Source organism: Pseudopodoces humilis, chromosome 2 (genome assembly GCF_049639895.1).
Source record: "Pseudopodoces humilis isolate 2021_Gansu_Grassland_sample_001 chromosome 2, ASM4963989v1, whole genome shotgun sequence".
Taxonomy (NCBI): domain Eukaryota; kingdom Metazoa; phylum Chordata; class Aves; order Passeriformes; family Paridae; genus Pseudopodoces; species Pseudopodoces humilis.
Genome location: NC_142201.1, coordinates 14,707,423 through 14,732,035, shown reverse-complemented (window position 1 = coordinate 14,732,035; position 24,613 = coordinate 14,707,423). Strand labels below are relative to the sequence as shown.

The following is a 24,613-nucleotide window of genomic DNA, read 5'->3' as shown; positions in this document are numbered from 1 at the left end:
TGGGTGGGGACATAGCCAGGACAGGTGGCCCAAGCTGAGTAGGGATGTTACACACCACAGAATCTCCTCCTACGCAACAGAAACGGAGGGAAGGGGGTTTTGGAGCAAGTAGCCATTGTTTAGGGACCAGCTGGGCATCAGTCACCTGGTGACAGGTGGTGAGTGACTGCCTTTGCACCATTTTTTTCTTCACTACTTAAAACTGTCTTCATCTCAATTTGTGAAATCCCTCACCTTCGCTCTCCATATTTTCCATCCCATCCTGCTGGGAGAAGAAGGGAGCTGAGGGGAGGGTGGGCAGCAGCTGTGTGGTGCTAAGCTGCTGGCAGGGGTGACCCTGATACAGCCAGTAATACACTGAACTTTTTTTAAGCAGTGAATGCAGCTTAGTTTTAAATATTACTTTGCATTTACTTACTTAAAGGCTAACTTAGCGATTCATGGTAAAGGGCCATTAAAAAAAAGACCTTTTGAATTTTGTAAGACTTCTCCAGATCCTTTTAAAGATATTTTAGAACAGCAGTTTTTTCTGTTCCCAAAAAGTTTAACATAGTGCAGACCATATGTTTTTTCAAAATACTCTTAGTATGCATCACTTTTTGTTTATTAAGCTTAAATGTCCCCATTTTATATATCAAGAAAAAATCATGTCGGGCTTGATTTTTTTGGGTAGGCGGGAAGAGGGGAAGGCAGAGAATAGAATTCTGTATGAGGTTTTTGTTTCTTTGTATGTTGTTCTTTCAAATAATTAGCCAAGAAAGTCCTGTGTGTAGAAGATAGTCAAGTCACCTCCATTTCACCAACAGCACAGCAAGAAAAACTGTTGTGTAAGAGGAATTTAAGTGTAAAAATTTAAAGAAACTAAGTCAAATCAACACCACTGTTTCCATGGCAATGATAAAAGTGCTATACACATAAACAAACTGCAAAACATATGCCATTTTCCCCATAAATATTAAAGCATCATGGGACAGATCACTGGGTACTGCAATATTCATATATATGTGAGGTGACAACTTAAATGGACACTTTCCTGCCTGTAGAATCAGCAGAACTGCAGAATGATGTAAATGAAAGAAGCATCAACTACCAACACTGCCTCAGGGATCCAGTGCCAGATTCCTCCATCACCTGGAGGCTGACAATACAGAGGGGATACAGAATAATAGGCTTAAATATCTTCTTAGGTGTTGAAATACTTCTGTCAGGTTTTGAACACTTTGAACTTTTTAACTTAGAAAAATACTTTCCCCAGCAGCATAAAGACAGCAGTTTTTGTTGGTGTTAGTTTAGCTATCTGACTAAGGTTGGGTGGCAAAGCACACCTGAATTGGAGAAAGTCTTTTTATACAACAGTTGGTATGTTGGGGCAGGGGAAGGAAGGGAAAAAAACCCCTCACAACTCACATCTACACTTCCCCACCTTTTGAAGTTTCATCCAAAAATGACAGCTAGTTAGCCTTAAAATTTTACTTCACTATCTACAAAACAGAAAAGGTGACTATCTATTGTATATTGCTTTACTTTTAAGAATTCATGTTAAAAATGTATTTCAATTTGGAAAATTATTATAAGTTGTTCTAGATTTGATTAATACTTTTCTCACATCAACAACTCTAACTGGACCCATGTATAGCATGCCACTGTCAACAGAAAAGGAAATGCTTTTTCTGCTGAACACAGGATATATTTTATGATTAAAAGACATTAGGTGGCCACTTTCTTCTGAGAAAGAAGCACAGTTGCCCATCTCTACCCTCTTGAGGCTCCAAGAATTAAACCACACTTCTTTAAATATCTTTTAACACCTAGCTAGCAGTATGAAGGTATTCACAAGACATTACATATCCAGAAATCCATACATGAACGGGTTAATAAAATAACAGTTTTAACAGTAACACAACTTACATCTTTCAGCCTTTGGAAAAAGTTCAGGCTTCTGTCCCATTGACATCTTTTGAAGAAAAAAAGCTCAGCAGCTTGGGTTTTGGATAGATGAGTTTTCTAGTCATTGTGGAATTCATGCAATTCTTATTCCTGACTCTGCAGGAACCTATTTATTTCAACTGTCTGCATACAACACTGGACAACCTCCTCAATCCACTGCCAGCCCTCTTACCTACTAAAGCTAAGCTTCCCATTACTCCAACAAAAACAATTAGGCTTTGATGACACTATTTTTCATGGCACTTAATACATTCAAAAGCATGTCTCCTGTTACCAAACTCAATGGGTTTGACCACCATTCTATATAACAAACATCTGATAAAAGCCGATCTGTACCTTAAAGTGCCTTCTGATGGGTCCTGCATTTTCAAGATGTCCTCTAATGCGGCTGTAGGGGTACATGTCACTTGGTTTTGAAGAATAGTAAGAATTCTAGTAGGAAAACAGTTATAGCTTCATGTTATTAAATTATTCAAGAAAAAAAAAATTTTTTTCAGGTTATACTAACAAACGCTTTCAGTCTTGTAGTGTTTGACACAATGACACTCTTTGAAGGAAGAGGAGTAACAGGAGCATTGGGCCTGCAGTCCAGGCTGGCCAAAGGGACAGCAGAGCCCACAGAAGCTGAAGATGATACAGACCATCCTCCTGGAATGTCATCCTCTTGGAGAGAACTAAGCAGCTGACAACCCAGCTAAGGTTCTCCATCCCTCCCTCCCAGAACACATGCCTCAACTTGCATGTATCAAGTATAGCAGACAGGCTGCTACAGCAGTCACTGCTTGCATCAGGAAGAGGGGCAACAAGATTGGTACTCTGTACCTCCTGGTTAGCACATGGCCACCACAGGTTAGTGTGTAGCACAGACATACCTCCACAGCGAACAAACAACCTGTAGCATTTCGAGGTCCTTAGAAAATGCTACTTATAACTCCATATTTCAGGAATGCATTTGAGAATTGCTTGCCTGTCACAGAAGCACAATTCCAAAAGCAAGTCACACAGAGAACTAGTATTGAAATTGTTTTGTCAACACACTGAACAGCTGCAGTCAAACAGCTGTGGTTGCCTAAAACAGAGCACTCCTCCAGCCACTGACCTACCTGCACATTTTGGCTCTTTTCCAACTTTTGCTATAACAGGTACTTCTAGAGGATGTCACTCTCATCCATCATTGCATATGATTACCAATATTTACAGCAGCATTGGCATATACTTGCATATACTACATTAAAGTCCTCCATGCAGACAGAACAGACATGCTAATGAACTCTAAGCAATCAAATAATTATGGTCTGCTCTTGAATAATCATAGAAGCATTCCAATGCTGTTGAACTCTGTTTTCTCAAAAGAAATTTCATCAGCTTGAAATATGTTTTAAAAAGAACCTAAGAAGACAACTCTCCTGAAATATTTCATATATACTAATCTTTAACAATAAATGCAAATGTGTGATTTCCTGTTCCCAGAATTTCTGTCCTCTAACAAACTACGAAACCTTTCTGGTAACACTGTTAATAATGGTGTGGGGAGACAGGGGGCTAAAAATATAATGGAATGGTGTTAGAATCAAGATAACCTCTAACTAGGATTTAAGTTAGCTTTGTTTTTTCTTTTTTAGACTGTGTTATTGCCTACAAGTCAACTATTCAGCTTCTTACAACACTTTGACAAGAAGGGATTCAGAGAACAAAAAGAGAGCAAGAAAGATTTAACGAAGTGAGACCAAAATGGGTTTTCCAAGAAAAAGAAAGGAATTTCCCATTCCTTTCTTATTCTAAGAAAACAAAGACACTACTCCACAAAATCCAATTAACCTTCTACATACAATACAATTAAATCAGGAAGCTCCTAGCTGAAGTACACTCTTCCTTTAAGCTGGGGATCCAGCAAGATGAAAAAAAGAAAAAAATTTAGAAAAATTTCCCAGTTAAAAATAAACCTCTAGGAATTAAAACAAAGCTTACATTAACTCTGGATACCCATCTTTCCTTAAGACTAAAGTACATTCACAGAAATATTAACGTTAGAACTACTTGATGCAAAGGTAGAGCAAACCACTTTTTAGGAACTTCTTAAACCAAAGCCTTTAAAATTAAAAAAGAAAAAAAGGGAGGAGACATATACTTCTGATTTTCTACTTCACTCCTTAGCTAGCCTCCTGTTGTCAGTAGGGCACAATGGACACTTCTTACAATCAAGCTTAGATACACAATTGTAGCTTCCAGGCCTAAGTTTCTCTCAAGTTTGAGCTCAACCCTCAATTACTGAATATTAACATCACAAATATAATATTTTGATTACTTAACTGAAGTTTTTGATTTCCTTACTTGTCTGCAAACTAGCTTCTGTAAGGCTGACCATGAAGAGTCATTGAGGATGTCTTGCATTTTTAATACCTATGCTTTCACAGCTACTGTTGTTCCAAAGGAATTACTCCTTACTGCAATGCAGGACTTGCTAAAAGTTGCATGTTTGCAGTTCACTATTAAATACGAAAATGCAGTCTTCCTTAATCTTCACCACATGTAGCAATAACTCAGTGTCTTTTTCAAACCAACTTCCTTTGTGTTTGCAATTACAGTACTACTGTGGTGGGTTGACCTTGGCTGGACACCAGACACCCACCAAGCAGCTCTATCATTCCCCTCCTCAGCAGGGTTGGGAGGGAGAAAATAAAATTTTAAAAACTGCATGGGTCAAGAAAAAAGCAGTTTAATAAAGCAAAAGCAAAGACTTCACACAGAAGCAAAGGAAAACTACTTCCCACCAGCAGGCAATATCCAGCCACTTCCCAGGAAGCTGGGTTTCAGTACACAGTGGTTGCTCCAGAAGACAAATGTCACAATAACCTATTACCTCCCACACTCTCCTTCCTTTCTGTGAGCTTTCATTATTATTATTATTATTTCCTTTCTCTTAGCTGAACAGATGAGGTCATATGGTCAGTTTGGGTCAGCTGTCCTGGCTATGTCCCCTCCCAAGATCTTGCTCACTCACAGCCTACTGGGTGTGGTGTGGAAAGTGGGAGGGACACATGTGATGCTGTGGAGCCCTGCCCAGCAGCAGCCAAACACTGGTGTGCTACCAGCACCTTTCTGGCCACCAATGCAAAGCACAGCACTGTGAGGGCTCCTATGGGAAAATGAACTCCAGCTCAGCCAGATCCAATGCAGATACTCAATGAGGCATTCCTACCTTGCTTTGGGAAACTTGAATCTTAGTCTTGAGTAAGTAGTATTTTTCACCGTTAAAAACTTGTGTTTCTTTACACTGAAGGAGGCACTTTTGTATGTGCAAAGGAGCTACATTTGAGAATTGACTACTTGAAAGCTACTTCTGATGGACCTCAAAAGTTTCATAGGCTCCTGGAACCCTCTCCATAGGGTATTAGCTACAGTGTATAGAGAATGACAACTTATGTTAGTCTCCTCCTTATTTTGCAGCAGTCATAAATAAAAAAAGTGATCTAGAATTATACTGCATATATTAAAAAAGCTTTTCTGGTCTCATCAGTTCTCGAGGTTAAACAAGCACAAACACCTGGAATTGATTACAATTCTTTAGGAGGAACTTTCCACAAGAGACAAATTTATTTCTACTGGACCTAATATTACTGTCTTGCCCACTTCAGTATTGAAGTAAACCACAGAAAGATAGCCTAAACAAAAACTGTCCAAAACTAGGATTCATACACATAATAATCAAGATTTGTGATATTCCATTGTTTAACATTTTATCCTCAGGAATATTTATCAGATATTTCTTGTTATTTCTGTGATTTGCTCCTCATTTTTATTTTAAAAAAGTGCTTTTCAGAACTTTTATCATAATGAAAAGAAACACTGTTTCAGTAACAATACCACCTACACAAGATTCAGGTCTTCCCTTTGTACCACTGACAACTAGAATGCAGGAGAGTATTCTTTTTCTCAAACTACTTAACATTAGCTCAGATTATCTGCTCAATAACAAGGCCTTCTATTTTATCATTTAGATAATTACACCACTATGTAGAAGAAATGTGATATTAGACAAACTTCTTTTATGTTCTTTTCTTTTATGAAAGGAAAAAGTAGTATCAAAGTGGTTTTAGCTCAGATATACTAATCTCTGTTTCAAAAAATATCCAAGGAAGTACTCTTGCACTAGAACTGAAATTATAAGTAGTTTTATTGTTGAGCACAAACAGAAGATAAAAAAGCTTCACTCAAAATTTAAAAGGGCAAGACATCACAGATTGTTAAATTTACATCAGCATCGACAATGCAGCAAAATATGAATTATACATCAACAGTGCAGGAGCTACTATTTCTTCATTTAGGCTTACCAGATGAGGTCTCCCAATAAATTTCCTCAAAGGTGGCTTAATGAACCTCACAGGCTTTTGGAAACCATCAGCTTGAGATGTTTGTAACTTTGAAAGATTGCAGCTTTGCTGGTTCCTGATGTGTGAGAGAGAGAGTGAGAACAATTACTATCTAAAGCCACAGCATATCAACATCCTCTATTTTAAACTACCTAATTCTAGCATCTGTATCACAAGTGCAAAGTAACAGCTTAAAAATAAATTTTCCTAGGACAATCAAAAAATTCCTATTCCAAGCTCAAATTGCACAGAATTTCATAGCAATCTGTATTCTCTTATGCAATGAAAAGGAGCAGGGACACTCTGTTTCCTGAAATCCCGGCTGCGGAGCCAGGCTCCCCGGGCTGAGCGCTGTCGGCCGGTCACTGCTGCCCTCCGCTGGTGGAAACGCTTTCTGCACCCCTCCACACCCCACCGTCCGTGGGAGCTCTACAGGACTTCACTTTCATGACATTCCCTGTCCCACAGGAGCTCTAGAGAGACAGCTACATCCTCCAGTTTCATCCTCAACAGGCAGCTGATTCTGGCTTTGGGCTTTTGCCTGCTTGTTTTTATGGTTTTGGTTGGTTTTTTTGGTTTCTTTGCTTTGTTTTTTTTTCTTACCAAGAATGGTGCTAATACAGATGTATCCATAAACTTCTAAATAAAACGTTTCCCATGAAAAGTAACCACCAGAAGTCAGAATTTGTGTTTTACAAAATGCACAGAAACAGTTTTCATAGCTACAAAATAATCTAAGGAAAAAACCAGCAGCACACTTAATAATCTCAGAGGCACTGACAGTATCTCATGTGAGCTATTAAAACCTCTCAACCTCAGGAAAATTCTACGTATCATTCACACCATTGCTGCCCTCAGCCCACGTTACCCTGACAGCGGAACCTCTGACAACAAACTCCAGGGCAGCCAGACTTGGTAGAGCAATTTACACATCTCACAAAAGATAAGCAGGACAGTAACTGAGGAAGTGTGCTGGAGGAAATGAAGCAAGTCCAGGGATTTTTTTTTTTCCACCTGTTAACCTTAACTTTGTTTCAAGAATCTCGAATACAAGAAATTTCTTCTACAGCTTCACAAGTTTCTTTTTCCAAATGTGTACATTGCCATTAGTTGCCATTACAGACTGCATTTGTAATGAACTATGAGCAGCACATGAAGAACAATCTGCATAAGAATCTATGACTACTGTGTGGATACATTTTATTACACTCTGGAAATTCATTCTACTAAAAGTCCCTCTCCCTAATCAACTGACTTTGCAACATCAAAAGTGAAACAAGATGACTGAGGTTAGCAAACACCTTTGGGGCAAAAACCTCTAACAAACCTCTTGGAGGAATCCATAGGAGTAAAATGCTATTCCAAAAATACAAGTTTTCAAACTGTCCAAGAATCAGAAAAATTCCAATTATTCTCAGATGTTCCACATTTTATTACCAAACCAGTAGGGCAACAAAACAATATATTCATCCTAGAATGCAATATTTTACAGAAATGCAAAATACCAGGAGAATGTTGTTACATGGCACATTGAGGAGTTTAAAAATGCTTAAAACTTCTTCAAACTAACTTTGTCCTCTCTTCTCATTCAGAGCTACAGTTTGTGCTTGCTTTTCATTTTTACCCACTGCAGTTTAACCTCTTTCAAGGTAACACCTCATTACAAGTAGTTTGCAATGTATGTTAGCTGAATTTCAGCCCCAGTCAAACTTTTAAGGCATGACTGTGGAAAAGAACCACCGCAAACATGAATGTAACTGTGGAAGGGCCCAAAAATGAGCTCACAGGGGAACTATAGGCTTGGGCCAACAAGATTATTTGCTTATTACCTTGGAGTTACACCATCTACATGAAACACTCTCTCATCTTCGTTCTTCAATCTCTCTTTTCTTCTCCTTTCTATATCATACCGTAGATCATTTGGATCTTCTAACACTCTTACAATGTTCTAGTTAAAAGGAAGGGTTGAAGGCAAGTTAGCTGCTAAGAACTGAACATCAACCTGATTCTGTCCTGCAGGGGCAGCACCCTGTACATAACCTGTTAACATAGTTCAGATGTCTGCACTTAGGACAGGTTCACATCAACCCAAGGATCCAAAGTCTAAAGCAGTAAGAAGTGGTTCTAAGCAATTATCCTTCCTTGCACCATCAGCTTTTTTACAAGTTTCTAAAAAACAGTGAACAGAGCACTGGAATTCTGCATGGAGTTGCCAAGGCAGAAATATTCATCTAAGTTTCAGTAAATCTTAAGAAGTTCTACTGTCCTTAATCAAGGGGAATCTCCATGTCCCTGTACTATAGAAAAGGAATGGTGACTAAACCATAGGAAGCAGAGCTTTAAAGGGGAAGACAGAAAATCTTGTGACCCCAGATGAAATCAAGGGGTAAAATAGCATTCTGAGGAATTATGTGGAATTTGAGTCATTGTAACATTAGGGTAGAAGAAACATGAAGGCTTTTTGTAACCCCAGAAGGAAACCAAGAACCACACATCAATCACAGACTCAGTATTTACTGAGTATTATTTAAAAACAGACAGGGGTTCAAGCAGCAGGAATAATCACACTCCAGTTCTACTCTGGAGAACACATCTGCATTTTACTGCTTAGTGATCACAGTACATTTGCATCACTGTGGTATCTGTAAATATGCTTGGGTGAGCATTTTTTTCAAAATACTCAGAATTACTGCTGGTCTTCACAGCATGTAAAAATGATGTCCCAGTAGCAAGGGGAAAACATTGCTTATATCTATAATATATCTATAATAATAACTTACTGCTTGCCAAAAAAGTTAAGCAATCAAGGTACCTGGGGAGATTCAGATGGCACAGTTCGTTTGTTCTGAAGTTCTGCTAGAGACATGTCAATCCTCCTGGAACACAAAAATACCGCATAAAAACAAATGCCATCACTAAAAGGGAGAAGCACTCTTGACCAGGCTACAGAGTGTTTCAAAGATACAGGCAGTTAAAAATAATGAATAAAAACTTCACACTGTGTTAAGTCTACTCAAGATTAACTACCCTAAACGCAAACAAATTAAGACAAAAAGTTAAACAAGTACCTGTGAATTTCTGGATCCAAATGTATTTTAACTTCATTTGTATTTGCACTTGATTTATCCTGAATTTTTGAGAACCGTTCATGTAGAGTTATGTCAGAAGATGCAAAATAATTTGCTGTGAAGAGATATTAAATACAAGAATGTTATTTGTAGTATTTGAAATATACAATGGGAAAATCTATTTTTTAAAAGACAAATTCTTAAGGATACCATGATAACTCTACTGAAATGAAATTACAAACTATTTTCACTTTCAGTTTAATATTCACAAATGAAAGATTAGGCCAGCCCAACTTAAACAGCCTTATTTGATAAGATTAAACTCAATTGTCAGCAAATGATAGCATGGTAGCACTCAAATTACTAGAATTGATAAAGCTCAACACTGAACATGATGCATCTGCATAAACACTAATCTGAAAAGGAACGATACATAACTAGAGAGCTATGACTCTGTGACTCTATGACTGCTGTGACTACAGCAAAGCTCCTTTATTCCTGTCACGTTTCCTACAAGCAGGTTACCCGCTCATGCTAGCATAAAATCATTTTGGTCTTTAATCTCCACAATAATGCCTCAGTTATGGCCTGAGACCTTCCTGCAGGCATCCACCACCCAACTACTTTAAATCCGCAACCTACATTTTCCTTTAATACAAAAGGAAGCCAAAATACAAATGAAGCCAATGGCAAACACCTGAAACTTACAGGGACATCATATCTAAACCATCAGCTTTGGGTTTAGTAATCATATACATAAACACATACATGTACTCCAAATATTACAGACACCTTTCACTTGATGAATAATTGTGATTATTTCCTGAGTAAATTCTTTTGATGGGTCATTTTCAATGTTTTGTGTTACAGATTCCATGTGCTCAAACACTGGATGAAAATTTTCTTTTTTTCTGCCAACAGCAACCAGATCATGGGACATCTGTCTCTCCGTAGTGTGACTAGAAGTCCTAGAATAAAAAAAAAAAAAAGTTTATTTTAAAGCAAATACCTAAATCTGAAACCTTGAAATAGACAAGTAGAACAAAACAAACTAAGAAGTTCATTTTAAGAATAAATGTGATTAAAAGCAAAAATCTCATTTTATTTCTTTTTTAAATTAAAAAACTAGTAAGGCCATAAAGGAAGAAAAATCTATAATAAAATATGAAGATATAACTTCACTCTCAGGAATCTTTGTTTCTGTGAAGCATGCAATACAAAAATTGTGACTTAAATTTAATTCAACTAGATTATCAAATCTAGATAAAATTAAGATCCTGATAGACTTCTTTAGAAAAATTCTGAAAGGCAATTATGCCGGTGTCTTGTTTATAAGGAGCTACCAGTCAATTTTCAAGAACAGTTCAGAGATAAAAAATGTCTCACATCTTTAGGAACTGAATCATCTCTTCAGCCAGCCTAGTGAAACAGCAGTGAAACTTCAGTAGCAGTGTGTGAACTCAAGAACGTGCTTACCATCTTTTTGTCAATTTTTACTCATTCTAAAGTTTACACCCCAAATGGTTGTACTTCTGCTCAAAAATTATTTTGACAAGAAAGCAAACACTTCAACAACCCTACTGTTCTTGCTGCAAGGAAAATGCTTGTCATTCTAAAAGATAAATTAAGGACTCTAAGAGCACATGTAAAAGCTTTCAGGATGAAGACTTTCAATTGTTCATTCTGCAAAGTGATTATGTGCCTGGCCCCACTGCATTAGAAGCATACAAGACTAGAATTCCATATAAAAATTCTATCACAAATAGCCTCTAGCAGATGCTAGAAATCATCTATTTTCCCCTAGCAAACTGGGAATAAATGCATGCAAGAAGGAATCCAAGCAACCTCAGATTTAGATATTTGAATTATCTACCTGATCCCAGGTTTATAAAGAAACTATTCTTCTTAGCTGAGTCATTTCAAGTCGGGTGTTTCTTAAATGCCTAAAGTAGGCAGCATGAATATTCCAAGTCATCAGCTTCTGTAAAATTAGTGTTCTTATCTTTGAAAAAATAAAATGTTTAGCACTTTTGGCTTCAGAAGCAAACCCTCCATACAGTAAATGAGCTGTAATCAATGCAGTAGTTTCTTTGGTCTGCAAACAGCTACCATGTCCATTGTGCATGACCTTCAAAAACAGCAGCAAGAGGCTCCAAGATAGAGGAATCATCCTATGGGTTAGCAACAAACCCCAAAGATTTTCCTTACATTATCATTTAGGAAGTCAAATCCTCATCCTAGCCCAGCTGTGGGTAATGGGCGTTACACCACCTCCCTTTCCTCAATCTTTAATATTAGCCCCTTAAGTGCAGTAACTTGTCTTTGTAACTCTCCGTTGTATTACATGTTTTTGAAATAGTGCAAAGAGTATAAAATTTATATAGATGTTTTATTTGGGACAAGAGGCAAAATACCTTTAAAATGAAAGCTGATCATTTTGGAAAGAAAGGTAATCTCTTCCAAAAGCAATTACTACCGATATAAAATATTCTGGCCTGCAACAGCAAGAAAACCAGAAAACCCTGCAAGAATCTATCAAAACCAAGCTGCTTACTCTCTACCATGTATTTATCATCTAAAATTTTATAGTACTGCCACTTTTTCTTCCACTGCAGCCAGCACTAGGGATGCTAAATGCAAACACAAGTATTACACAGAAGACATCTGGAAGCAGACTCTACTGCTTTTCAGTTCTGATGCCTCAACAGGTTGCCACTTTGTTATAACAATAAATGACAACCCAGATTTCTCATTTTTGGCAGTTTTACTGAACTTGAGATCTTGAACATCTGAATATCTGCTTGAGATTTATGTATTTAAAGGTTAGCTGATTTTTAGAAAAAAGAAGGGAAGACAGTTTAAAAAAATGCCATTGTATTTCAAATGAAAGCACAGGACTAGGCTTTTCTGCATTTGGGTTTTGGTTTTTTGAGGATTTTTTTTTAAATAGAAACACATTTACTTATCATAACTAACTTCTAACTACAGGTTTGTATCAGGCATATCTACTCTTTCCACTTCCTGCAACTCCATAAAACAGTGTTGGGGTTTTTTTGTTGGTTTTATTTGTTTATTTTAATAGAGGTTTAATAGTTAACTTGCAGGGAAGTTCTTAACAGGAAAGTTACCATTTTAGAAGAAATGAAACTAAAAAGGTACAATCATAGTTTGTCCTGGTTAGCTCCTAAAGAAACCATGCTTCCCTCCAATGTTCATAAACTGTAAAGAGACAGGAAGAAAGCAGAGGTGAAAGAAAACCAATACCTGTACTTGGTCACCATTTTCTTCATATCCACTTTGACTGTGAGATGTTCTCTCATACAGCTGGCATCTGACATTTTCACATCTGAAACAGTATGACTTGCATCATGCTGGCTATTGGAGGAATCTACATTTTTCCTCAATTCCCCATCTTTCCTCACTTTTTCATTCAGTTTGTTTTTAAAAGATCTCAGCTCAACATCCGTTTTGGAAGAGTTAACACAAGCATTGCAGCCCTTCTTTGAACTGTATTTAAGAGGTTCCTCAACGTGCCGTTCTTCAGTCCGCCTCGCTCTGCCACCACTAAAGTAATCTAACTCCTTGCTGTTCCGAGCACTCTTGGAAGAGCCGTACTTCTGCTCTTCCTGCTTCACGTACTTCTGAGCTCTGTCGTCTGGAAAAGGCTTTTCCCCGTCGGGATGCCTGCGCCGTTTATGACTGTACTCATAGGCTATCTTTGTGACAGACCCCCCCAAGTACTCCCTCTCAGCCGACCGGCGGGACTGGGCACCCGGATATCTTTGCTCCTCCTTTTCTTGGCAGGGTGGAAAAGAACGTTCTTGCTTCCACTTGGAATTTCTTGCTACATCTCCACCGTCATACCTCTCCATTTCCTTAGCCCTTTTAGACGCGTGCCCATATTCTCTGTAATCGTGATCTTCAGGATACCTGTGTTGACATAAAGCAATTTACACTTGCACTAGAGAAGAAAGCGAGAACTTATATGTGCAGAATGTTGGACAGCAGAATGCGTGGCAAGTTAACCCATAATCCCTCGCGCCAAGGTACAGATGTGCAGGGGCTCTTAAGAGGGAAATATTATCCTTTCATACTCTAGCCAGCAATACGATTTACTTAAAAGACAAATACTTCACTACTACCAGTCGCCCATAATTAAACTACAAAGTGGCCAACGTGTTTCAAGGTGGATATCTTCAACTATAATGAAAACAGACTTTCACTTGAGGCTTTACACCACAATACCCAGGGTTTAATTATTTTATTCCTATACCTCTTCTGTAAAGAGCTCCTTGCCGTAAATTCATCAGAAACTCTTCTGGGTGACTGACCATACTTCTCTTCATGTAACCTCTGGTGCCTCAAGTCATCTTCATGCCATTTTCTTTCAAGTTTGCATGAAGCCCCTAATGGTCTATGAAAAGGTTTCATTCCTTTTTCATTACCAGTGACTTTGTAGTGATCAAACATGTATCTGTCCTCCATCTTGTGCTGGTAAAATGGACGATCATGATCTTTATAAGGTATTTCCGAGTATTTTGGTGGTAACTGGCATCTCCTATTACTTTCAGTCCTTTCAGATGAATGTGTTCTGTAGGGCTTATGACTGTAAGCATCTTCCATGGGAATTCTTTTCAGGTTTGGTGAAGGTGACCTACGTTCATATATTCTCTGGTGGTTATTTCCATGAGATGCAAACCTGGAATTGCTTTGTCCATACTTTTCATCTTCTGTTCTCCAAGGCATAGACTTTTTTGGATCCTTACGAAAGCTTTTATATTCACAGTCATAATTAATATGATCATGCCTTTGCCTATGGTTCTCTGGAGTCCTAAAAGCTGGAGATAAGGACCTAAAGCAAAAATAAAATCCACTTTTGAGTAGTTCCATAAAATTGAACTAATTTCTTAATAAGAACATCTATTTCCTAAGGAAGTAGAGTTAGTACATAATTTTAATCAGCTTGTAAAAAAATTAACACCAAGATATTGAAGTGGCATTTTTCTGGCTGAGTACCAGGCTTACTTTTACCCTGTTGAAAGTTTTCATAGTGAAAATACTCACTTGAAATTGCAGTAAGTCAATCATTTTTGTCTCCATGAAGTTTTTTATTTAGAACTAAAAATAATTTCATATACATGAAGTTTCCACTACATTGAGAACAACTGTTATACATATTTTCACACTTCTCAAGCATTCCCTATCTTTTCCAGGGCAAAGAGAAAAAAGGGAAGGAAAAAAACGTGTCTAAAGAAATTTAAAAAGGAAGGAAAAAGGTTTTCTTTGCATGCTGAATCAACCTTCAAAACTGAAACATTGAAACATTACAAAATATATTTAAATTGTCATACAGGTAGGCTTTTTCTTGCAGAAAAAAAACAAGTTTGAGAAAGATGCTTTGGTCTTTTGGATAATTGTATGTACATGTTCACACATGTATACACACACTACTTCCACACTTACTGCAGCTTTTGCAATTAAAGATCCAATTGCATCACTCAGCTCTGCATTTTCACCTACAGTTACAAAAATGAGGGAGTTATAGCCAAAATCTCCTTAAAATAAAGAAGAAACAGCACAGGACACTAAGAAGAACCCGAAAGTAATGCCAGACATAATAGTTCTGCTCGTGTTCAAGTATTCACTGCACACTCTTGACAAGCTCTTTAATAAAAAACATCAAAACACACGTTGAAATAAGCCACTTCCTCTGTGCACAAATTGCAAATGAACAGTTTGACATAACTATTTACTCCATTTCTGCAAATGAGTTCAAACTCAGAACCACAGATGTTCCTAAAACATTAATAGCTTACTTCCAACAGCACCTACACTGCAGCTGCTGTCCCACATAGGTCTGGTTAGGGCTTACATTTTAATGTGAGCTGGGGCTGCCCTTACTCAAATGACATTCACAGCTATCAATCTAGTATGGACATAGGTAGGATTTCTCTTTTTAAAAACAAAATAAACAAATAAAAAAACCCACACATTTTTCTGAGTTATCCGAACTCCCTTGTCTTGGTTATCACAACTTAGTCTGTTTTGAAGAGATACCCAAAACCACGAGTAATTCCACATTCTTGAAAGCTTGAAATTGTATTCTACCCTCTTGGTTTTAGCACCTCAAATTTGCACTGCAAGTCTTAAAAATGAGGCAGGTAACTCACAGCATGAAGTAAGCTGGATGTTATTCTGGTGACAAACGTCACTAGGCTAATGTCCAAGGAGAAGGGCAACAACTCCCACATTTCCACATGTTTTCACTCTGTTACGCTGCAAGGCATGTCTAACTGTGCTAAAGATCAGTTTACAAATCAGCCCCAAACTTCAGTAAGTCTGAGGTGTTTGAACTTAGTTTTGTTTTTTTTTAAAAAAACCTTCCAACTTTTTAAAAACAATTCCTCCCTGTAGGCCAAGAAACAAAACAGAAGCAAGTTACAGATATCCAGTGCTCAAGGTGGTGCTTGTGTAAAAATAGCTAGTTTGGGACTTGGAATTTGTGCTTAAGGTAATTGTAAATCCCACAACACAAAAGAGGAATAAGGTTCTTGGCAGTCTGCAAAAACTGAATACTTCCAGCTTAAAAGAAATTTTAACAAAATCATGAGCTGGGAAAAAAATTTACAGGTGTTCAGCTTGTACAATAACTTATAAATAATAAAACACACTTTACAAATTGCAATTCTGCATGCAGCTTTATTTCTTTAATGAAAGTTTTAGGTCCTAGTTATAAATCCTTGTATAGAGCTACATTTCAGAACACAAGCTGTAGATACTTACCTTGGTTTCCATCGTGGTGATCTTGATCTAGATCTTGTCATCTTCTCTCACGTGTTTATGAGTTTCTCGAAGCTGTAAAAATTAGATAATTTACTAGTCTGATTACAAATTGCAACAGGAAGTTTTTTTTAACATGTGTAGTACTAGAAGCTTTGAAGTTAGGGTGAGGTATATTTTCAGGATGTTGTATTTAAAAGGTAAACTTCTAATACCAATTTTAAGGCAAGCAACCTTTTTTTCTCTAGTTGCTGATCTTAAAACACAGTATATTTTCTTTATAAAGATTTAAATATTTGATCATTGTTCCATTTTTCTCTCCATTTTGTAATGCTGTCTATTCAACTTGCTGTTAAATGCTAATAAACTCAAGCTGCAGCAATGAAAAACACAGTATGTGTTGAATGCTGTAGATGATAGAGGGGAGAAACAGCTTTAAAAATAAAGTTTGTAAAGGAAAATGTTTTTGCATCAAGTTATATCTTGAGCTTCATATACACTGAAGCTCAAATTTGTCATATACAGCAAAAATTTTGCTTGGTTGCAGACTTCTTGTAAATTTTAGCTTCTCCATCAAATCTTAACTGCAAGCTCATCACATACTTCATTCAAATCAAACGAGGTACAAAAGATCACTTTAGTTGTACTTCACCTGCTAATAACCTACTAAGTAGACACACACTAAACATACAATGGATGCACTATGACAAAGTGCAGCTCCTGACTGCTGAAGGTAGCTCTGGGAAACCCTTCTCATAAAAGCTATGAAAGAATGCAAAAAAACCCTTAGGAACTCCAAAATGAAGTGATGAAAATGTATATACAAACTCACTAGTAATGTGACTGCTGAATAGGAATGAAATGATTGTTCATTATTTAGCAAACACAAAGGATTAAAGCAGAATGAAATTACTGGGTAACTGGTTAAAAACTGAAGTTTGGACTACATACCCATGCCAACAGCTTTTAATTACCACAAAATGCTTTAAAGGCCAGAAATATAGATGCAAAAACAGATCTATCAACAGCTCTAAAGTTAATGAACAACCCTCCATTTGAAACTGAAAGAATACACCCAGGTCAGGTCAATGGCACTCTACATATGCAATGGTATTTTCTGTATTTATTTGTTCAGACACTCAGGGAGACAGAAAACTAGTCTGAGCTAGCAAAGTATGGCTTTTTTGACACTCCCAGAGCTTAAATAATTCCTTTAACTAAATATTTTGCCTAATGAACTGAAATTGAAAAGGGAGAAAAACATGCAAGCTTTAAGGCACTATTTGAAGTAGTGTGCACCCACATGCCTGACCCAGTGCCTCACACCCCTCAGTCACACTGACTGCCCAAACAAAGTATCACCTTGCCATACTCCACTTTTTGGTATGATTACCTCATGGCTGAAACAGTAGTATCTTTAGAGAAGAATATACAGCATACTCCTGCTGCCTATGCCGCAGGCAGGCATTAGACAAGCCACCTCCTAAACTAGAAACTGCTCATTAAGTTGCACCCTAAGCTAACCATACATTTATTTGCAAGATGTAGCAATGGCTTAGTTCTGAAGAAAAACCACTAGAACTTTTTTTTTTTGCTCCACAATCAATATTTTCATGTAACAAAGCACGAGTTTGTAATTGTTGCAAGGGATAGTGAACCCAAAAGAATCCAACCCCAAAGTACCCCAAGGACAAGATAAAGCATTTGCTCTCTGAACTCCCAAATATGAAGTTATCACTGCCTCTTACATCCTAAAGACATATATCTGAGGAATGCATAGCATGAATTGACTTCAGGCCTTCTGCTTACTCGAAGGTCATACTAGCCAAAGTTAGATACCATGCTCCAATGCCAGTATTCATTATTTTTCAAAGAAAGGTAATATTGCAATCAAAATAGTTTCCTATATTTCACCCATAAAAACACACCTTACAAAACAGTATTTAACAACAAAAAAAAAAAACAAAAAAAAACAACAAAAAAACAAACCAAAAAAACCCAAAACCCCCACAGTCCCTGGGTAATGCATTTTAAAATGTGGTGAATCTCCCACAAGCTTCAAAGATTCACTACCGCCATCTCTTCTGGTAAACTTTTAGAAGTGACAGTGTTTTACATGCTGATACAATTCTTTCTTCCTACTTTTCCTTCAGTTCTAAACTTTATTCCTAATTTTCAAATGAGTATGTAAACACCAGAAAGACAAAAGTACCATTAAACTCCACCCAACCATCTGTATAGAACTTGATCTGCCAGACTGATAAAGCTAGAAACTGAGCATACAGAACAACCAATTCCTTATTCTTTCTGAGACTGGCTAAACAATCATACCTAAAAGCGTGAGAAAGACTGTGACAGCATGTCCTAGATCTTGCCTTAGGATAAGGAGGACTGCTGTAATTTCCAATGATGACATTCCTTTTGTTTAGTGGAAAGAAGTGTTCATCTAATGCACCTCCTAAAAATGACCCATGCAATAAGATTTCCTCACAGAGAAACACACCATGTGAATGCAGCAGACACTCCCCCACAACAAGACTCCCAGTGCAACACCAGAATTGCAAAGTCATCTATACAGAATTTGTAAACATTGCTAAATCCAGCTTAAAGTCACCTCAACTAGACCCGCAGTATGGTTCCATACCAAAAGCAAGTTTTTTGTAGGATGGTATCAGGTAGCAAGCCTGTCTGTAGCAGAATTACTTGAATCAAGTGAAGCCCCCTACAGTTTCCAAGTCAGGCATCCAGGTGCTTCTGAAAAGACAGGTCATGATGGAGCAGTAGTTCCAGGACCTGTCTGCTCTGGGCTCTGAATTTCTCCAAGATGTTCTGCTGTACTTTGGGAGACACACTGTCACTATGAAAACATGAAGAATTATTTTTTTATCTAAGCAGCATTATTAGGTTCAGAGTGCTGCTTGTGTTTGTGACATTACAACAATAAGTGACTCATTGGAAGAGTTATCAGTAACTGTGCTTAGATAGTTTTTAAATATTAATGAGACTCCCACCTTTTATTTTCTTTCCTTTGACTTTTGGAACTGGACTCAGACTTCCCTCTTGGGAGAAATGGCCTCAAGCCTGCTGCCAGCTCTCCTTTGATTCTACCCTTGAGATATTAGTGTTTTGACAAGTACAAAATTCTTTTACAAACCTGAAAGGAGTATCTTGAGACAAGTAACTTAAAAAATGACCAGAAATTGTATGGGATGTGCCAACTTGAACACATGTTCTTTCAGAAAGGGCATAAGTTTTTAACAACTTGCTCTCTTGAACAGAACCATCTTCTACCTCTTGACTTTCTCCAGCATGAAACAATAAATCATAAATTACTGCAATCATCTAGCTGCACAGAAGGGAACTGGAGCAAAGAGCCCAAAATCAGCAAGTCTCAAACAGGTAAAACCCTACAAGTAATAGCACAGACTGAGTAGAAGCAGGTAACTCTCCTGGAACAGACTATAAATGTGTGGACTGCTTTATGTGACTTTTTGGTGCCTTCCATCATTTCATGGAACAGATCATGGAAGAAACCCTATTCAAGACACACAAAAGGCAAATCAATACTAATAGTGCCCATCACCTGGGAACTGCTCTTCAATGCCTTTTAACTACAGTGAAGGAGATGTCATCCCCCACCACTTTCTGAGGGATTGCCTGACCAGCACCACAAACTTCTCAGAGGACAGAGGGACAAGCAGGTCTCATAGGCTGGGTCCCATGGCCAACACAAAGACTGACACTGACTTTTGCTGTAAAAACCACCCACATCACTATTCTCTCACTGTGCCCAGAAAAGATAAGAAGCAGCTCCAAGATTTTCACTGACTGCCTTCTAGGTAGGGATCAATCGGAAGCTGCAAGAGACATGCCAAAGTCTGTATTGCTGCAGCGTCTGTCAAGAAAGAAAAAGCAGGAATTGAGACTCTCAATATCAGGACAACTAAATATTTGATACAAATACAATCAAATTAAAAGCTCAGTTGCAATCCAGACTTCAAGTTCTTTTCTCCTTTTTTTTTTTCTTTTCTCTTAGGTCTGCAATACAGAAAATCATTTACACCATCCTTAAATGAGAAGTATAGAATTGGCAACTTCTCCACTGTGTAGGTTATAAGAGCTTATTCAAAGGCTGTCCCATGCAGTGCCCACTCCAGCCACTGTCCACACAGAACACAAGCCTGGCATGTTCTTGCTTATTCATCTTCAAGGCAAATCCTATCACCTCCAACACTAAATGTAAAGAAAAAAGTATAAAAGCAGAGAAACATCTCCCAACAACCCAGTCTCAATGTTTCTGAACCTGCAACAGGATTCCTGTAGACAAAGTTCCCTTGACAGGCTTCAGTAGCATCTTCACTGTTAACTCAGCTCTGCCAGCACATGGAGATCACTTCCATCTCAAGGCACACCACCTCAGGGAAGGATATGTGTGACAGCTTTGAAAGCTATGAGCTAGAACAGCTTAGTCAAGTTTAAGTCAAGGGCACACACCTAGCTGAGACAAATGGAACTTGGCTGAGGGATTTCTAAACCATTCCCTCTTTTAGACAACACAGCAGGTAACAGATCAATGCAAATGAGTGAGAGCCAAATTTCCATCCTCAGTTCTCTCACAGATCTCTGATACTCCACAACGGCTTTTTATGATTACAGATCCCTTCCCCTGGGGAAGGGACTATTGGAGGACCTTCCACATCTCCAAGGATATGTTTTGAATCTCCACAACATTTTGTGGCAGGTCTGGAGCCACTGCAGTCTCACAGCCTAAATCCTCACCACCAACATTACCAAGGAAATAATCCTTTTTTACGTCCTCCATTTTTCATGCCATGCTATATTTCAGAAATTTCCAGATCTGGTCCACACCATGTCCCCATGCAGCTGTGGCAGAGCAGCTGGGGATGGAGGCCAGCAATGGCAGGAGGCAGCACCACACTCCTGCTGAATGTGTCACCCCTCAAGGAAAGCAGCTCCAATGTTCCAGTTTATCTGAGAATGGGCCTCCCCCCAGCAGTAGAAGCACCCCTTCAACCTACCAAAACCACATCCACTGCAGCTTTAGAAGTTGTCCTGCTCAGCTTTATCCCTTTTCTTTGGCACAAGCTGGGGAAGGCAGGCTTTACACAGGCAGTATCCCAGTGCCAAGGACTGTTAACAGACAACCAGACCTCACACAACCGATGTAACGGTGCCTTGCAGGGGCAGCATGTGGGGATCACTCTCCTCTGCTTGCTACACAAATAGACAGAGATAAAAAAATGATTGTTCCCCCTCACAGGAGGATGAAGACCTACTACAGAAAGTACAGGCCTAGCTCAAACACACAGAATTTCTTAGTGGACCAACTAACAAATTCTAAGTAATTGCTTGAAACATATACAAAATGTTCCCCTGTGCCTGCATATTTGAGCAAAGGAATAAAAATAACTGAATAGTCTACAGAGCATATAACTTTTCAGTGAGTTCTCATTTAAAACCGACCCATTTAATTACACTAATTAGCAGGCAATGCCTCACCTTTGCAAAAGAACAGATCAGAATGCCAACTTGGAACGACTGAGCAGGATAAATCTGTATCACATAATAAATAAGGTATTTCACTTTCCAATTTTTTTTTTTTTTGCACAAAGAAAACCCAACCCATATTAGTGAGCAATTTCTATAATGTGTTGAATTAGAGGCCTTTAACACCTGCTCAGTACAGAGCTTCAAATGTTACAGCACCATACCTAGCCACATCTGCCGACCACTTCCTAAGGGGAGACCAGAAGCATGTTAAATCTGTTTGTGTCAGTCCTAGAGACAAACCATAACAACTTCCTGCCTACTGAAAGCTCTCCAAAATACACAAACCATGATGGAAACCTCTGCTTTTTCACCTTGGTGTCTCAAAACCACCAGAAAACCAAAGTAAGACCCTTAATTATTCAAAATCAGTGGTGCTGCAGCACAGCACTGCCAGGAGGCTTTCCCCAGACACAGTACAGAAATGCTTCTTTGCTGAAAGACTGGCATGTTTCCTTCCTTCCCTACAGACAGCAAGAACCTGCTGCCACCCGAGAGGAAAGGCAAACCTAACTGTGTGCAGCCACATCCCTCACCAGCTTCCCTGCAACACCATCCCAGCCTATGTTACCTCCTGAAAGGTGAACACCCACAAGCCAAGACTGCACCAAAATTAAGCCCATCTTGTCCCAGCACAGGCACATGGAGAGTTGGTTTGATGACTCTTACAAAAGTAGTGGCAGAAATACCAGTTCTTTTGCTGAAGGCAGATGTGGAGGAGTGCATGGACACTCAAGATAGACAGCGGTTTATCAGGATAACAGGGTGTGTCACTAAAGGAAGTTAATTGATTTCAGTTCACCTCATCAACACCAATATTAAAAACAAATCAAAAAAAAATCTGAAAAATCCTCAAAGGGAAAGACCATGTTCCCTACCCCTCTCTGCCCAGCTCCATGTCAGGCTGCCACAACAGGACATCCTTCACCAAAGATCCTTCCATGCCTTTTGCATATATCTTCCCCGCCCTTCCTGGCATCCTCTTCCCTGTTCTTCCTCCAGCAATCCACACCCAGCAAGACTTTCGCACAAGATTCACTTTTCCTTGAGGTCCACAAACACAAAGTAAGCAGGTATTTAAAATCTCCACACAATTTGAGCAGCCTTTGTTTTAAACCCTTATAACTGAGGAATCTAAACTATATTAATAAGTGACTTGGGGCATTTAAGAATAACAGCAGAAATTAAGTGTTGCTGTCCTAGGTGGAGTTGAGCCAAGTGAGGAGACTGCTATCGCCAGCTCCTTACGAGACATTACCACCCACTCAGCTGTATATGAAAAAAATGTGTATAACCAACTAAATCACTTAAAGAAGTCTCAAGAAACCCACAGATTTGTTCAAATGGGCACCAATTCATCTTGCTTTGGCTTGACTCAATCTGGAAAATACATTAAGCTAAACCAGACATACTGAAACTGAGCTATGACTGTTACACAAAATCTGCACCGTTCTAAGTTTTCATAAAGACTTTAACTGGTGTGGTTCTGCGTGTGACAACATATAAATTACTGGAAACAGGTAGACTGTTGGTATTTATGCATTGCTCACCTCTAAGGTGTCCTTACAGTAACAGTGGGCAGCGACCTCAGCTCTGCGGTGTTGCTGGCCCAGAGGGTTCACAGCAACACGGGTGTTCTTGATCAGTCACGACTCGGGGGCACGGCCGACAGCCCCGCGGCGACCTGGGTGTGTGCCCCTGCCCTATGCTTTGTTCCTGGCCTTGCCAGACCTCCTGACGGCCCCCGCGCACCGCACCACGGCACACACGCTCTGTGCATACATGCACACATGCGGGGCGAGGCGGCTCCGGGTGCCGCTGCTCCGGGCTGCCCCGCCGCCAGCGGACCCAGGAGGGCAGCGGCACAATCCCTGCCGAGTTCCCGTCCCCGCAGCTCCGCTGCCAGCGGCCAGCAGCGCCCGGGCCAGAGCGGGGATCGAGGGCGGCAAACGCCACTCACCTCCCCCGGGCTGGGCCGACCGCCGGCTCTCGGTGGGCGCGGCGGAAGGCGACGGAGTCCCGAGTACCCCGGGCCGCTCCTTCCCGGCTCGCAGGCGGCGCTGACGGGGACAATGACCCGCCCCCCCCTCCCCGGGGCACCGCGACACCGGCCCCCGCCCCCTCGCCGGGCCCCACCAGGCCCCGCCGCGGCCGTGGTGCCCCCGCCGGCCCAGCACTCACCGCCTGCGGCGCCGCTCCCGCCGCTCCTCCGGCCGCCGCCGCTCCGCCCCGAGCAGGTGCCCGGCGAGCCGGCGGGGCGGGTCCCGGCGGGCGCGCCGGCCGCGTCTGCTTCCCACGGGCGCGGCAGAGAGAAAGGGCGGGCGGGGGGCGGCCCGGAAGGGGAGGGCCGGGCGGGGCCGGGCGGGGGCGGGTCCGGCACCGCCCCCTGACCGCCCCTCTCAGACCGGGGCCCTTTAGCCGGAGCCTCGGCGTGCTGCCTGGAGTCGGGCTCTCCTGCTCGGGCTGGGCAGCTGGCTCCCGCCCGCTGGTTCCCGGCCGCGGTAGCGCAGAGGACGGGGTGCGCTGACCCTTCCCGGGTGTTGAATTCCGAGCAGTCCCTCACCTGGAATGCCCTGTGGGAAATAGAGCCCTTCCGTGTCACGGGCAGCCAGGAGGCTCAGCCACGTCCTGGGGCGCATCACGGACAGCATCGCCAGCCAGGAGAAGGAGGGGATTGTCCTGCTCTGCTCAGGAGCGGCCTCACCTCGAGTGCTAGAGGAGAAACTATTTAAGAAGTGGCTCAGCTAATTTGGCTTGTTCAACCTGGAGGAAATCTCATGGTCTACCACTTCGTCGTGAGGAGAAGTGCAGGGTCAGGCACTGATCATCTGTCTGTAGTGACCAGTGACAGGACCCAAAGGAATGACCTGGAGTTGTGTC

The 24,613-nt window shown here is 40.2% G+C and overlaps 1 protein-coding gene across 5 annotated transcripts in view; it reads right to left on the bottom strand.

Annotated features, from left to right (window-relative positions):
• BCLAF3 (BCLAF1 and THRAP3 family member 3) overlaps positions 1-23,946 on the bottom strand; it is a 32,841-nt gene extending 8,895 nt beyond the window's left edge. The window contains exons 1-10 of one of the 5 annotated variants that reach the window (XM_014251006.2): positions 23,915-23,946; positions 16,169-16,240; positions 13,659-14,237; positions 12,650-13,315; positions 10,154-10,353; positions 9,386-9,500; positions 9,130-9,193; positions 8,147-8,265; positions 6,279-6,393; positions 2,284-2,379 (exon numbers count right to left, since the gene is read on the bottom strand). In XM_014251006.2, coding sequence (XP_014106481.2) covers positions 2,284-2,379; positions 6,279-6,393; positions 8,147-8,265; positions 9,130-9,193; positions 9,386-9,500; positions 10,154-10,353; positions 12,650-13,315; positions 13,659-14,237; positions 16,169-16,209 — 1,995 coding nt within the window. In that variant the 5' untranslated portion in view covers positions 16,210-16,240; positions 23,915-23,946. Of the gene's footprint in view, positions 1-2,283; positions 2,380-6,278; positions 6,394-8,146; positions 8,266-9,129; positions 9,194-9,385; positions 9,501-10,153; positions 10,354-12,649; positions 13,316-13,658; positions 14,238-16,168; positions 16,241-18,496; positions 18,616-23,283; positions 23,656-23,914 lie in introns of those variants that run through there. The other 4 variants (XM_005516678.3, XM_014251010.2, XM_014251014.2 and 1 more) reach the window with 4 other exon arrangements.
• Positions 23,947-24,613: the final 667 nt, after the last annotated feature.